The sequence below is a fragment of the Martes martes genome, assembly GCF_963455335.1.
Source record: "Martes martes genome assembly, chromosome: 5".
NCBI classification, from domain to species: Eukaryota; Metazoa; Chordata; class Mammalia; order Carnivora; family Mustelidae; genus Martes; species Martes martes.
In genome coordinates, this window is record NC_137892.1 from 66,131,759 (window position 1) to 66,146,485 (window position 14,727).

General features: G+C 39.2%; 1 protein-coding gene across 3 annotated transcripts in view; it reads left to right on the plus strand.

Annotated features, from left to right (window-relative positions):
• Positions 1-14,727, plus strand: part of GFM2 (GTP dependent ribosome recycling factor mitochondrial 2) — a 62,879-nt gene that overhangs the window by 46,027 nt on the left and 2,125 nt on the right. For all 3 annotated transcript variants that reach the window (XM_080804071.1, XM_080804072.1, XM_080804073.1), the window contains 5 exons: positions 68-144; positions 3,430-3,568; positions 9,018-9,197; positions 10,940-11,055; positions 14,329-14,511. In XM_080804071.1, the coding sequence (XP_080660197.1) occupies positions 68-144; positions 3,430-3,568; positions 9,018-9,197; positions 10,940-11,055; positions 14,329-14,511 (695 nt within the window). The remainder of the gene's footprint in view (positions 1-67; positions 145-3,429; positions 3,569-9,017; positions 9,198-10,939; positions 11,056-14,328; positions 14,512-14,727) is intronic.

The window sequence follows — 14,727 nt, forward strand, 5'->3', positions numbered from 1 at the left end:
TTTCCCCCCACTTTAACATAAGTCACATTATGAAATATAAAGATAACAGTTACTGTTTATCCCTTAGAGTTGGATTATGCACTGAAATGCCTTCAGCGTGAAGATCCCAGTTTGAAAGTAAAGCTGGATCCTGATTCTGGACAGGTATGCATTTTATTAATATATCCCAGAAATCTTTCAGTAATTGTGTGTGTGTGTGTGTGTGTGTGTGTGTGTGTGTGTTTAAATGGATATATCTAAAATATGATTGGTTCATGGTGTGTGTGTGTGTGTGTGTGTGTGTGTGTGTGTGTGTGTGTTTAAATGGATATATCTAAAATATGATTGGTTCATGGTCCCTGAAAGAAAAAACTTTCTCTTTTGGTTCTCTCATAATAGAAATTTCTGATTATTGTGTTGACTATCAAGCTGTTAGTTTCTCAGTATAATTAATTATATCTCGCTTACCTAAACCGCTGTTTATCATTTCAGGTTTCCAGAAGACAATCTTTTGTACAATTTTGAAATAAGGTTCAACCCTGACAAAGTCTTAACCCTCTAAAGCTAAGGTTTATAAACAGCATACTAAAGGGAGGGTGTAAAGGTTCTTTTAATGTCACTAACTCACCTAAGATGGGGGAGAAGTGACTGCTTACATCCTAACACAGTGGAAGGAAGTAGAGCTAAAGTAGGTGGTAAGAAGTTTGTGTATATTACATTACAGTAGAAAAACACATGTTCCATTCTGTGTCTTCCTGTTAGGAAAACAGGTAAAGTTTATCCAAGATTTTAGAAAAAGTTCCTTTAAAAGATTATGAAGTTGTTTTTAAGTATAAACTGGTTTAGTTAATCTTTAAAACAGGGAGTATTCTATTTCCCAAATGCTAGCTAAATGAGGTAATTTATTTAATTAATGCTGGAGGATACAAGCAGTTAAACTTTCTTTAAAAAAACTTATTTTAAAAAATGCCAATACATGTTTTTCTTTTTTAAATAGCAAATAACACACAAGGGTACAAAGTACAAAAAAATTTTTTTCAAGATTTTATGTACAAAGTACAAAAAAAATTTTTTCAAGATTTTATTTCAAAATTTATCTTTAAATAAGATTTATTTGAGAGAATGTGAGAGAGAGAGCATGAGTGGGGTGGGTGAGAAAGGAGGATGTGAGGCTCAATCTCAGGACCCTGGGATCATGACCTGAGCCAAAGGCAGATGCTTAACCTACTGAGCCACCAAGGCGCCCCACAAAGTACAAAATTAAAGTTTCCCCTTTTGGGGCGCCTGGGTGGCTCAGTGGGTTGGGCCTCTGCCTTCAGCTCAGGTCATGATCTCAGGGTCCTGGGATCGAGATCCGCATCGGGCTCTCTGCTCGGCGGGGAGCCTGCTTCCTCCTCTCTCTCTCTGCCTGCCTCTCTGCCTACTTGTGATCTCCCTGTGTCAAATAAACAAATAAATTCTTTAAAAAAAAAAAAGTTTCCCCTTTTGTTCATTCTGTTTTACACAGGTAACAACTGAAAAGGGAATAATGTTTCACACTACCAAATATCTTCTGCTCTGTTATGTTATAAATAAGGCACAGTATATTTTTTCCATATATATATATGGATATTATCCATATATATATGTACAGATAGAGATTACAAGTCATCCTAGTTGTATTATTCTACAACTTGTTTTTCCCAAATAATCCACTTGTTTAACTTTATATTAAATTGTACACAAAATAATCCTTTTTGTTGTTGTTCCTTATATTTGTAGTTCTGTTATAGTGAAGGGATAAAGTTTGAGCCAACCAAAGGAAGAGTCAAATAGGGCAGAATCGGGGAGAGTTCTGAATGCATATCTTCCTTCATCAAGAGTACTGCCAACCAAGGAGGCTCACCCCAACCCTGTTCAGAGTTTTTATTAAGGCTGGATCAGATTCTGCTTTTGTGGTTGACCTTTAGTTTCTAATACCTCCTATAAGTTGAGGCTACTAACTTTACTCTCCAGGTTAGAACTGATAGGGCTATTCCAAAGCCCACATAATAAATCACATCATTACACAATCTGGTGGACAAAGCCCCCAGACAAGCAGACACTTCTGCCAGGCAGCATCCTGCCATAAAAATAACATACCAGTAGCTGGGGGCAAGGGCCGTATCTCTCTTTGGGTGAGTTTAATTCTTCACTATATAGGTGGCATATGAATAAGATTGAGCAAATATGGTTTCCTTGCATTATACTTTCTCATACACAAAAAACCTTCTTAAGGAATAACCATCGTTTTACAGAAATTTTCTAAAAAGCATGCCTCGGGTGCCTGAGTTAGTTAAGTGTCTGCCTTCAACTCAGGTCATGATTCCAGGGTCCTGGGATTGAGGGCCCCCCGCCCTCGCATTATCCTCCCTGTTCAGCAGAGAGTCTGCTCCTCCCTCTGCTTCTGCCTCTTCCCTCTCCTCATGCTCTCTCAAATAAATAAAATACTTAGAAAAATAAAAATAAAAAGCCTGTCTTTACTTGGTTTTGATACAAATTTGATTTGTTCTAACAAAAGCTCTAAGTAACACTGGTTCATGAAAGATAAAAGTCAGTTTATTTGTTAAATAAAGATCCAAACCAGTCTGAAAGATTTGACTACTCAAAATACTGTAAGGTGGTGCCCAGGATGATTGGTAGATACTAATGTGGTTGGGAATGTTTGGGGGAAAAGGTTATCCTCTTCACCCCCCTAGTTAACAAGATGTTGTCCTCATCTGCATGTTTCAAGACAGTTTCTTGCATCTTCAGTAAGAGAAGGACTTTATCCTTTCTTTAAAGGTATAACCCAGAAGTTGCCAGCATCAGTTACACCCCTGTTGCATTGACCAGAACTAAACTGTATGGCTGGGAAGTATGGTACTTCTTGATGCTGCCTGCCTGATTAAACTGTCTTGTCGAAAGAAAAGAATAGCCTAGCAATCACTTTGTAAATTAATTTTTTTAAAAACTGAGCTTTCTGTACAGTGTAGGGCTTGAACTCACAACGCTGAGATCAAGAGTTGCATGCTCTACTAAGGCAGCATGCGCCCCAGCAATTCACTTTTTTTTTTCTAATTTTTTTAAATTTATTTTTTATTTTGTTTATTTATTCATTTGAGAGAGAGAAAAAGAACGCACAAGCAGGGGGGTAGGCAGAGGGAGAGGGAGAAGCAGACTCCCTCAGGCTGTGAGCCTGACACAGGCCTTGATCTCAGGATCCTGAGATCGTGACCTGAACCTAAGTCACCCAGATGCCCCAGCAATTCACTTTTAATTGACTTATCCACTCAGAAAAGTTAAAAACTGTTTTCAAGAAGTGCCAAAAAAAATTTGCCAAGAAACTTGGTTTGTGATGAATGAAACATAACATTGATAACACATGTATATAGTATTTTGTGATAAACATAACTTTTTCCTTGGATCTTTTTATTTTATTCTTTTAACCAGACGGTTCTCTGTGGTATGGGGGAGTTACATATTGAGATTATTCATGACCGAATCAAGAGGGAATATGGACTGGAAACCTATCTAGGGCCTCTCCAGGTGGCATACCGAGAGACCATCCTAAATGAAGTTCGTGCCACAGGTAAAACATAAAACATTTAAAATTTGCTATTTTTGTTTCTCTAGGATCTCTTTTCTGAAAGCAGGGTTCATAGTCACTAGTATCTTCCAGCAGTGGGCATAGGGTGTTTTTATTTTTAAAGATTTTATTTATTTATTTGACAGAGCAAGCACAAGCAGGGAGGGAATCACAGAAGGAGAGGGAGAAGCAGGCTCCCCACTGGGCAGGGAACCTAACTGGGGGCAGTGGGTGGCCCTCAGGCTCGATCCCAGGACTCTGGGATCTTAACCTGAGCCAAAGGCAGATGCTTAACTGACTGAGCCATTCAGGCACCCCAGGCGTAGGTTTTATGTGTGGGTTTTCTTGGTTTTTTTAAGAATTTTGTTCTGTTTTGTTTTAACCCATCTCTCTTCTTTTACCACTCATTACATCAAACAGATGATGAGCCCTTACCAAACAAGTACGCTTTTCAGTGGTGTGCATGGGGTAGAATAAGCCCTTGATATAGGTGGCTTACACTCATCCTTACTACCAGAATGAGTATAAGAATTTGAAGCTCATGTATTTTTTTTTGAAGATTTTATTTATTTATTTGACAGACAGAGATCACAAGTAGGCAGAGAGGCAGGCAGAGAGAGAGGAAGGGAAGCAGGCTCGCCGCTGAGCAGAGCCCGATGTGGGGCTCGATCCCAGGACCCTGAGATCATGACCCGAGCCGAAGGCAGAGGCTTTAACCCACTGAGCCACCCAGGTGCCCCAATGTGTTATTTTTACTCTACAAAGTGAGTGGAAAATAATTTCATCTATTTAATAAATATGGTAATGCTATGCTGATGATGTTCTTGAGAAAGTATAGGTTTTTATATTTCTGTCCCAAAATTTAAGAATTCATGTTTTTTCTTTCATAGTTTCAGTTTGCTTTTTTTTTTTTTTTTAAGATTTTATTTATTTATTTGACAGAGATCACAAGTAGGCAGAGAGGCAGGCGGTGGAGGGGGGGGTGGAGGGGGGAAAGCAGGCTCTCCGCTGAGTGGAGAGCCTGATGCGGGGCTTGATCCCAGGACCTGAGATCATGACCTGAGCCGAAAGCAGAGGCTTAACCCACTGAGCTACCCAGGTGCCCCTTGCTTTTCTTAAGTATAGAACTATGACAATCACTGCTCTTCTACAAGGAGTAAAAACATGGAGCGATTTCTGAAAAGAATCACAGAGAAAACATGTTAAGGATAACCAGATGTAACTCAGTGATTTATGAAAAGGCCAGGTGGTTACTTTTAAGTAAAACTTGAAAAATTATACAAGCAGGATGTAGGAGCAAGTGATAGGAGGATTTTATTCTTGGACTTTTTAATCTGGAAAATGCTGGGAAAATATAAGTCTTTCATTTATTTTTATTTTGATGTTTTTAGAGAGACCGTGCAAGCTGGGGTTTGGGGCATGGGAGAGGGAAAGAATCTTAAGCAGGTTCCAGACTCCGTACAGAAGCCAACATGGGACTTGATCTCATGACCCTGAGATCATGACCTGACTTGAAATCAAGAGACAGAGGCTTAACCCGCTGAGCCACCCAGGCGCCCCTAAATAGTATCTTTTAAATTAATGTCTGAACTGCTTAGAACATAAAAGTAAGCTGGAGCAGGAATCTCAGAAAAAAAGTCAGCACCAAAACTGCTTGCTATTCTGGAGGAAATCTGTAGTAGTTATCTCTAACCTAGTACTTGAGGGTCACATGCTCATGGAAATAATTAACTGGGAAGTCTTCTCCATAAAAAGACAAAGAAACTTGGGGCAAAATTTGTAAGAATTTGTAACCATTGGCTTCTGATAGGGTTTTTAGCCTCAATTCATAAGAACCACTTTTTTTGGAGAAAAAACTCCAAAGAAGAATTTGGTATAAAATGCTCATGAATTGATAATATTCCAAGGATCCTGGAAAAAAACAAATGGGGCCTCTAGATAAATGTGTCTTTAACCCATTCCTCAAAGAAAATCCTATAGATAAGGGAGTGTTAAATCACAGTTCAAAAAATATTTTCAAGTTACAAAATCATGAGATAAGAAAGGCATAATGAGGAAAGAGGCAGTTTAAACAGTATCAGAACAGCAGAGACTTCTGACACTGGAATTACTGGATGCAGAATATAAACGAAGTGTATTTATTTCTAAAGAATAAAAGGACATAGAAAGTATTAGTAAGAGACCAAGAGACCATTAAGAATAAGCAGGCAGGGGCGCCTGGGTGGCTCAGTGGGTTAAGCCTCTGCCTTCAGCTCAGGTCGTGATCACAGGGTCCTGGGATCGAGCCCCACATCGGGCTCTCTGCTGGGGCGGGGAGCCTGCTTCCCCCTCCACCTCTGCCTGCCTCTCTGCCTACTCGTGATCTCTTTCTCTCTGTCAAATTAATAAAATCTTAAAAAAAAAAAAAAAGCAGGCAGTAGAACATTATGGTATATTAAAAAGGAAGGAAATGTTCAATCTTTGTTTATGGGGGAGTATCATAAGGACACAGGAACCAACTTGAAGAGGCTCTATTGGCCATATCTGAATGAATTGGAATAGCACTTAAGTCTAGGAATTATAGGCCATTGAGACAAAGTAGGGATTCACGAGTCTTTACTGATACTAGATAAACAGATGGGGAAGAAGAGGAAATTCTTCCTTAGAGTGGAATGCCAACTGCTGACTGTTAGATGCTGAGGAGGAGGGTTTCAGTAGGAAAATAGTCATTTTGCAACTACTGTGATTGCTAAATATTGGGTATCTTAAGGAACAGCATATTTGCATAGTCTTTAAAGGCTTTCTGCGCAGACTGCTTATTAGTTGCAATGTAAAAAACTAGTAAGTAAGTAGGAGCTGTAACAATATGAGGAATAACCCAGAGAAGTGTATCAGACATGAATATGTATTATAAAGCCACAGTGTGGTTCTGATACTAAGGAAGCTCGAAACAGACCAGTGGAACAAACCAGAAAACCTAGAAGCAGACTTGTGCATATATGGAAATTTGACTTATAATCAGTATTATTGAAGTTCAGTGGCCAAGGATGGATTGACTATTCTATAAATGGGCCTGTGATAATTATCCACATGGAAAGAGATTTAATTAGATTCCTGCCTCATGCCATACACAAAAATCACTTCCAACTGAATCAGAAAACTTAAACATGGTGGTGCCTGGCTGTCTCTGCCTATAGAGCATGTGACTCTTGATCTCAGGATTGAGTTCAAGCCCTGCATTGGGTGTAGAGACTACTTAAAAGACAGAATCTTTAAAAAAAGGGGACACCTGGGTGACTCAGTGTCATGGTCTCGGAGTCCTGGGATCAAGCCCCGAGTCAGGCTCTCTGCTCAGCGGGGAGCCAGCTTCCCCCTCTCTCTGCCTGTCTCTCTACCTACTTGTGACCTCTCTCTCTGTCAAATTAAAAAAAAAAAAAAAACCTTAAAAAAAAACCCTATACATGAAAGAAGAGATGCAAAATTTTCCTTGTAGCACAGAAGTATAAAGAAAATAAATGCCAGTATATGAAAAACAACACCGAAACTTTATAAAAGGCAAACCTTCAGATTTTGAAAGAAAATTCAGAATTATCTTACTAACCAGGACAGATAGGGCAGGACTTATAGAATACCAAAAGTTGAAACTATGAACTAAAAGATTGATAAATTTGATGTTATTAAAATGAAGAATCTTTGCTAGAATACACTATAAAGAAAGCAAAAACATTAAAAATTGAGGAAGGATATTTGCATCATATAAAAAGTGACAAAACATTAATATCCAGAATATATAAACAAAGTTTAAAGATCACTAAAAACATGACAACCAAGTAGAAATGTGAGCAAAAAAGATTCAACAAGTGTTTCACACAAAAGATACACAGAAGGCTGATGAACATATTAAGAGATTCTTAGTAAGGATTAGGATCATGCAATTTATGACATACTATTTTACACCAGTACAATTGGCAGGAATTAAATCAGACAGTGACAAGTGTTGGTGAAATGTTGAGCAATGGAAAGTCCTAAAAACTTCTGGTGGGATTGTAAATTATACAGCCACTATGAAAACATTTTGATAACTTCCTAGTGAAGTTGACTGTGTACAGACTTTACCACTCAGCAGTTCTTCTCTTGGGTAGATGCCTGGAGAAACTCTTAACACATGTGCACTCAGAGATAGATTGAAGAATTTTCATAATAGCACTGTAATAAAAAACCTGTATGTGGGAAAAAAAAGTCCAACTATTTATGGACGAGGAATGTATAAGTTGTACTGTGGTCATATCATAGCATATTATACAGCTGTGAAAAAGAGTGAGCTGCTTCAATATGCATCATCCAGAAGACCTACAGATGTGAAGCAGGAGGCTTCTGGGTGGCTCAGTCGGTTGAGCATCTGCCTTGAGCTAAGGTTGTGATCCCGGGGTCCTGGGATTGAGCTCCACGTCAGGCTCCCTCCTCAGCAGGGAGCTTGCTTCTTCCTCTCCCTCTACCCCTCTCCCCTGCTCATTCTCTCTCCCTCAAATAAATTTTAAAAATCTTAGAAAAAATGTGAAGCAAAAGAAGCAAATAGCAGGGTACATAATAGAATAACAAATTCAAACACAGTAGAGTGAACTGTATTGTTTAGGGATACATGCATATGTAATATGACTAAGGAAGTGGTTACTTCGGAAGGCTTGTAGGTTACTGGTAATGGTTTATTTCTGAGTAATTTCAGGTCTCATAAATGCTCCCTTAAGTAAAAAATATTTCATAATATAAAAATTAGCTTTAAAAGGAATCATTAAAAAATTTTTAAAAAAAGGATTCATAAAGAGGAATTGTAGGCTATAATTCTTAGATTTAGTTTGGGCTGTATGTTACTCTGTTACATGGTCCCCTCACATAAATATACCATTGTTTTGTTTTACTAAAATAGTGGAGATTGATGACAGATGTAGGTTGTCAGGAAATGAGAGATACTGTTTTCAGTCTTTAAGTCACAAGTTTGAGAAAAATCATAAATGTGTAAAACATCACGGGAAGAATATAGAATTTAGCAGCTTCGGTTAACAGAATTTAAAAAGCCTTTTAATTTTCATTAGGTAACCTTTTATACTCCAGATGTTTACAGTCAAACGTTTTGCAGTTAGAATTTTAGTCACATAAGGTATTTTGAAAAGTTTAAATGTGTCATCTGCATGTCAGAACTTGTAGCATCATCTGCTTTAACACATCTCAGCACTGAAGCAGTATTAATCAGTGATTCACACCTGGCTTGTAACATCAGTAAACACAGGAACAGATGCTTTCTTGGTAGAACTTTTTACTCTGTCGTGTTTATATTGTATTTAGTGTCATTGTAATATTTTCTCCCACTTTATCTTCTATGAGACTTCGAACTTGTTGACTGTAATATTGTGATTTGTGCCATCTTGATATCTTTCTGGAGCAAATCTCTGAGGTACTATTATCAATTTGTTTATAGATACCTTAGATAGAACTTTAGGAGACAAACGGCATCTTGTGACCGTAGAACTGGAAGTAAAACCAATTGAAACATCCTCTGTTACGCCAGTTATCAAGTATGCTCCAAGTGTTAGTGAAGACCTTCCAAAGGTCTCTCAAGAGGCCATTGAAAATGGAATTCACAGTGCATGCCTCCAAGGTAAGGTACTCAAGTAAGAGTAAGCTTTAGTATCACAATGACCCACTTAATCACTCCTAATATCATAGATTATTTCCGTCTTTTTTTCCAGCTTTGGTAGTGTTTTCTTACTGTGTCTTCTGATTACGTGTATGTTATACCTTTTTGCATTGTCCCATGGTCCTTGGATATTCTGTTCTAGGTGGGTTTTTTGTTGTTGTTTTTTTCCCCCAGTCTTCACTTTGCTTTTCACAGTTTTAGAGGTCTCTATGGATACAATTTGTCTTTTTTTTTTTTTTTTTAAGATTTTATTTATTTGTCAGAGAGCACAAGCAGGGAAAGCAGCAGGCAGAGGGAGAAGCAAGCTTCTCTCTGAGCAAGGAGCCCAGTGTGGGGCAATGGATACAATTTCTAACTCGGCACTTTCTTCAGCCATGTCCAGTGGACCTACAAGCCCATCAAAGACATTCTTCATTTATTCTACTGTGTTGTTTTTTTTTTTTTTTAAAGATTTTATTTATTTATTTGACAGACAGAGATCACAAGTAGGAGGAAAGGCAGGCAGAGAGACAGGAGGAAGCAGGCTCCCTGCCAAGGAGAGAGCCCGATGCGGGGTTTGATCCCAGGACCCTGGGATCATGACCTGAGCCAAAGGCAGAGGCTTTAACCCACTGAGCCACCCAGGCGCCCCTTTACTGTGGTTTTGATTTCTGGCATTTGTTTTGGGGGGGGGGTTGGACTTCTCTCTGCTTTAATTGTCCATCTGTCTCTTCTTGCATGTGGTCTACTTTATCAGAGTCCTTAGTATATCAATTATGTGATTGGATTATTACAACAACCTTACCATGTCTGGTTCTGTGCTTGTTCCGTATTCATATTGTGCTTTTGCTTTTTGATATGCCTTGTAATACTTTCTTGATGGCCAAACACAGTGTACTGGTAAAAGGAACGACTATAAATGCATCTTTAGTAATGTGGAGGTCAGGTGAGAGGGCAAGGGAAGTATTCTCTAATCCTAGGATTAGGACTCAGGCTTAGGTGAGCCCATGCCTTCGGACCAGGAACTGCACCCATGTTTTTTTTTTTTCCCCCCACTGGCCTCAGGTTGGTTGGACAGGATGGTTAGAGTAGACTGGGGTTTGGTACTTCACCCAAGTTGGTTAGGTCCTGCTAATGCCCCTGCTGGTTAGGCTCTAGTTAGCTAATTTCCCCTGAAAGCAGGCCTTTGTAAGAACAATGTGTTCTGGAATATTTCAGAATGGTTTCTTTACCCTTCTGTCAGAAGCATAAGGAAATTTTTCTCTGATATGTATGGGAAGAATCTGCTTGAGCTCCTAGAGGTAAACCTCACAAAATTGGCCAGGGGTGGGGGGGGTGTCTTCCTTATGATTTATGACTGGATCCCTCTGGAGTTTCTTAACTCCCAGACTTGCCCACACTGAGCTTCCAGCAGTTCATCAATTAAAGTTGATGTTTTCCTACCCTGGCAGTGGTTCCTGGGCTGGTGAGCCTCTGCTCCAGGAAGCTGTGACTCCCGGTGTTCACTGTCTCTCGAGGTTTGGAGACAGTGGTTTTGTTCTTTGTCTTCTTTCTTATGGATCCAAGAAGAGTTGCTGATTTTTCATTCTGTTCTGCTGCTTACTTGCTGGGACAGAGTGACAATTTATAAGCTGCCTACTTGAACTGGAATCAGAAGTCCTCTCCCTGTATCTACTCCTCATTGTATATTGAGTGCTAACAGTTGTTTTCTTCCCCTTGCCTAGGACCATTGCTTGGATCCCCAATTCAGGATGTGGTGATTACTTTACATTCACTGATAATTCATCCTGGTACCTCCACAACAATGATTTCTGCCTGTGTCTCAAGATGTATCCAAAAGGTATAGAACTATCCTGTGTTACCCTTTTTGCTTTAAGGTGACTCTCCTGACAGTAGTGCACTGTTGCTCCACAGGCAGCTGTGCTTGGCAGTGAGTGCCTCAGACTGTTAATGTTGCCTTCTCAGCCTTATAGTCAGGAAGGGTTTTTACCTTGGAGAATCTGTGTGTTTTTAATCACCACAGTTATATTTGATAGAGGACCTAGGAAATTACTGTTCAGCACGATGACCAGGAAATATTCTTTTGATTTTTGGCAGAGAGGTAGGTTTCCTTAACTGGCATTTCTGATTTCCCCATCCCAGACACATAACTATTAGCGGGAAGCTTGGTGGTTTGAGTAGGGGACATTTTGGGGGTCAGCTGGGCCCAAGATGGACTATTATCTTAAGAAAATTGAAGATGTAATATTAGTTCCAATTTTGGAGTTCCTGTTTATCTGAGTAAGATTACCTTAATCAAAGATCATTGAAATCAGAGAAGTCACACTGAGAAAAAGGTTCAAGATAAGCACCTAACGTTACAAAAAGTATTAAGCAATCTGATTTTCTTGGCATGGTTACCTCTCTGAGTATCCCTGAGTGTCTTGCCTCAGTAAGCTACCAGAGCTGAATTAACTCATGGGATCTTAGTGTGCTAAATGCTGACTATGTGCATTCTTCTCAGTGTGGGAATACTGTAGTTTTGTAGGTGACTGATTTGCATTAAAACACTTACTGTTTAAAACAATTTTCTAACATTTTGGACTGTGTTTGAGACTTGATTTTCTACAGCTCCTTTGAATCCAAAATTATGAAGTTAATATGAATACCCTAAGTCCCTGACTTATGAAAGTGGAACTCAATGTCTTGTTTATGTGAGTTCAAGTTCATACTTTTTTTTAAAAGTAGGCTCTCTGCCCAGTTGGGAGCCCACTGCAGCGCTTGAACTCATGACCCTGAGATCAAGATAAGAGCTGAGACCCAGAGTCTAACACTTAACTGAGTGAGCCACCCAGGCGTCCCTCAGGTTCATACTTCTTAAAGGTTTTTGATTTTAAAAAAGCTATACATCAAAAAACATTCTGTAAATATTGTTTGCTTAAGCTATAGTTAGAAATAATACCTATAAATCAGTCATGATTAAAATGTTGAGAATCTTTTTAGAAATGTTTAAAGTTTCTCCTGAAATTGGTTTTAGTCAGTAACGGTAACCTGAAAGATGTCATATTTCTAAAATAACCCCAAGCCCCATTATATTGATCAGTCCTTCAAAGCTTCATATGCCTTCTGAAAGCAAAATCTGTAAGTGTATCTTAATTGGGTAGTATTTATTGAGATCATTAACTTCTTGGGGCTGACATTTCTTTAGTTTTAATACATTAAATGAAGTACTACTCCCAATAGAAGGACTGCAGCCCTTGTTCAGCTTCACCTAGTAGGGAAGCTTCTCTCTGCTTATTAGAAGTTAATGATGTTTCCTGTATTTATTGAGCCCTCTTTGTGGAGCTTGCAGTACACTGAGATGGACAAAAATGGGATATTTATGTTTGTCTTAACCCAGAGGACCTTAAGATTTATAAGACGATTAAACATATGTCTAAGAAAGATTATGAAGCCATCAACATTAGTAAGAAAGAGCACACAGGAATGTTTGTGAAAGGAAATGATGAGGTCTTCTGGGATTGCTGGATATTTGGACACTGTCCTAAAGGAGGCTAGTAGGGTATAGGCTGCAACACTCAGACCATAGTCTGTGTGAAGTATGAAAGTTTTGAGGAAGCTACGTTGATGTTTTTGAAACTGAATTAGGTGGAAAGAGCACCGAGGACAGATGCTGTGTATCTTAAGTTATATAGCATTCAGTCCTTTCCTTGCTTATAGCATTTTTCCTTTTAATTTTTACCTTTTCCCACTCATTTATTTTGTCCTGAAAGACATTATGTGAACTCTGCATAAGAATTGGAAAAAGAGAAGATAGTTATTCACTACTGATGGTCATTATTTTTAGTAGTATCTTAATTAAAGGACTGTTAGATATATTTTCTGTGAGTCATTTCAGTTAGATTTTAAAGCTATGAAGAACTGATTGTTTACTATGTATGTGTGCTGTATTTTGAAATTTTAATGATAATGAGAATATACTCGTGGTTTTAGAAATGTGGCCATTTTTCCTGATTGTGCTGGTGAGGGGCAAGAGAAGAGGTAGGGGAGGTGGTGACTGATCAAGGACAAAAGGATTTAGGGTCCAGAACTTTTACCAAATACAGACAGTGATAATGCCCCCTTTCTAAGGCCTCAGTAATAATGAGAAGTGAGCGGTGGTGGTAGAGTGGGAACGGAACAATGAACACCTCAGAGTAAGAGTGAGGGCACAAGGGGCGCCTGGGTGGCTCAGTGGGTTAAAGCCTCTGTCTTCGGCTCAGGTCATGATCTCGGAGTCCTGGGATCAAGCCCCGCATCGGGCTCTCTGCTGTGGCGGGGAGCCTGCTTCCCCCTCTCTCTCTGCCTACTTGTGATCTGTCAAGTAAATAAAAAAAATGTTTAAGAAAAAAAAGACCAAGAGTGAGGGCACATTCCAGAGCCCTAGCTCTCTTACTTTGGTGGTTTCCATTGCTAGGTGTAGTTTAGTAAATCCCACCCTAATAACCAGAGGCTTAAAATTTATAGGAAATGGTTTTGTTACTTTAGAACTCTGGCAGGGCTCCAGCAGGATAGCTTTTAAAATCAAACCCACTGGTACTTAGAGTACTTGCATATGCCCTCCAAAACCCATTAACCGATTTGTCTGATGTAGTGATGGTCTGAAAGACTGTGTCTGATGGTGACTCCAGTTCGTTTCATCCCCTACTCACTTGCCCCATGTGCTGCACTGGCTTTTTTCAGTTTGCATGTTATTTACGTGCTTGGTCTTCTTGCCTTTTGTTGTGCTTGTGCTACCTTATTGTAGTACATTTCTTGATTTGCCCTCATGTGGACTCTATGTATAGTAGGCACAAAACACATTGTTTCAGCAAGGAAGAAACACTTTGATTGAAAGGGGAAAACTATTTTATTTCATTGTATCTGTCCATATGTTCATAGGTCCTCTCTGTAACCAAGCTTTACTAAGTACCCCCTTGCTGTGTACCTGAGTTCTTATATTAGCTTTATAGACCGTTAAGCAGCCTTATTATCTTTTTTGCTAGAGCTCTAGGCTTACGAGGACAGGGAACATTTATGTATTTTCTATGAATTTTTAATGGAAATTTGATTTCTAATTTAAGGAAGGGGGGTTAACACTATTTAATTTCTTTAGGCTCTGAAGAAAGCTGATAAGCAAGTTTTAGAGCCCCTGATGAATCTCGAGGTGACAGTGATGGGAGATTACCTCAGCCCTGTCCTGGCAGATCTGGCACAAAGAAGAGGAACCATTCAGGAAATCCAGACTCGTCAGGAAAACAAAATTGTTATTGGATTTGTTCCCTTAGCAGAAATTATGGTAGGTACTTACTAACTGAAAAGTACCTTTCTTTAATAAGATTATTTATTTGAGAGCGAGTGAACAGGAGCTGGCCGGGGTGGGGGAAGCAGACTCCCCACTGAGCAGAGAGCCCAATGCAGGGCAGGATCCCAGGACCTGAGATCATGATCTGAGCTGAAAGCAGGTGCTTAACAGACTGAGCCACCTAGGTGCCCTGAAAAGTATCTATTTTTT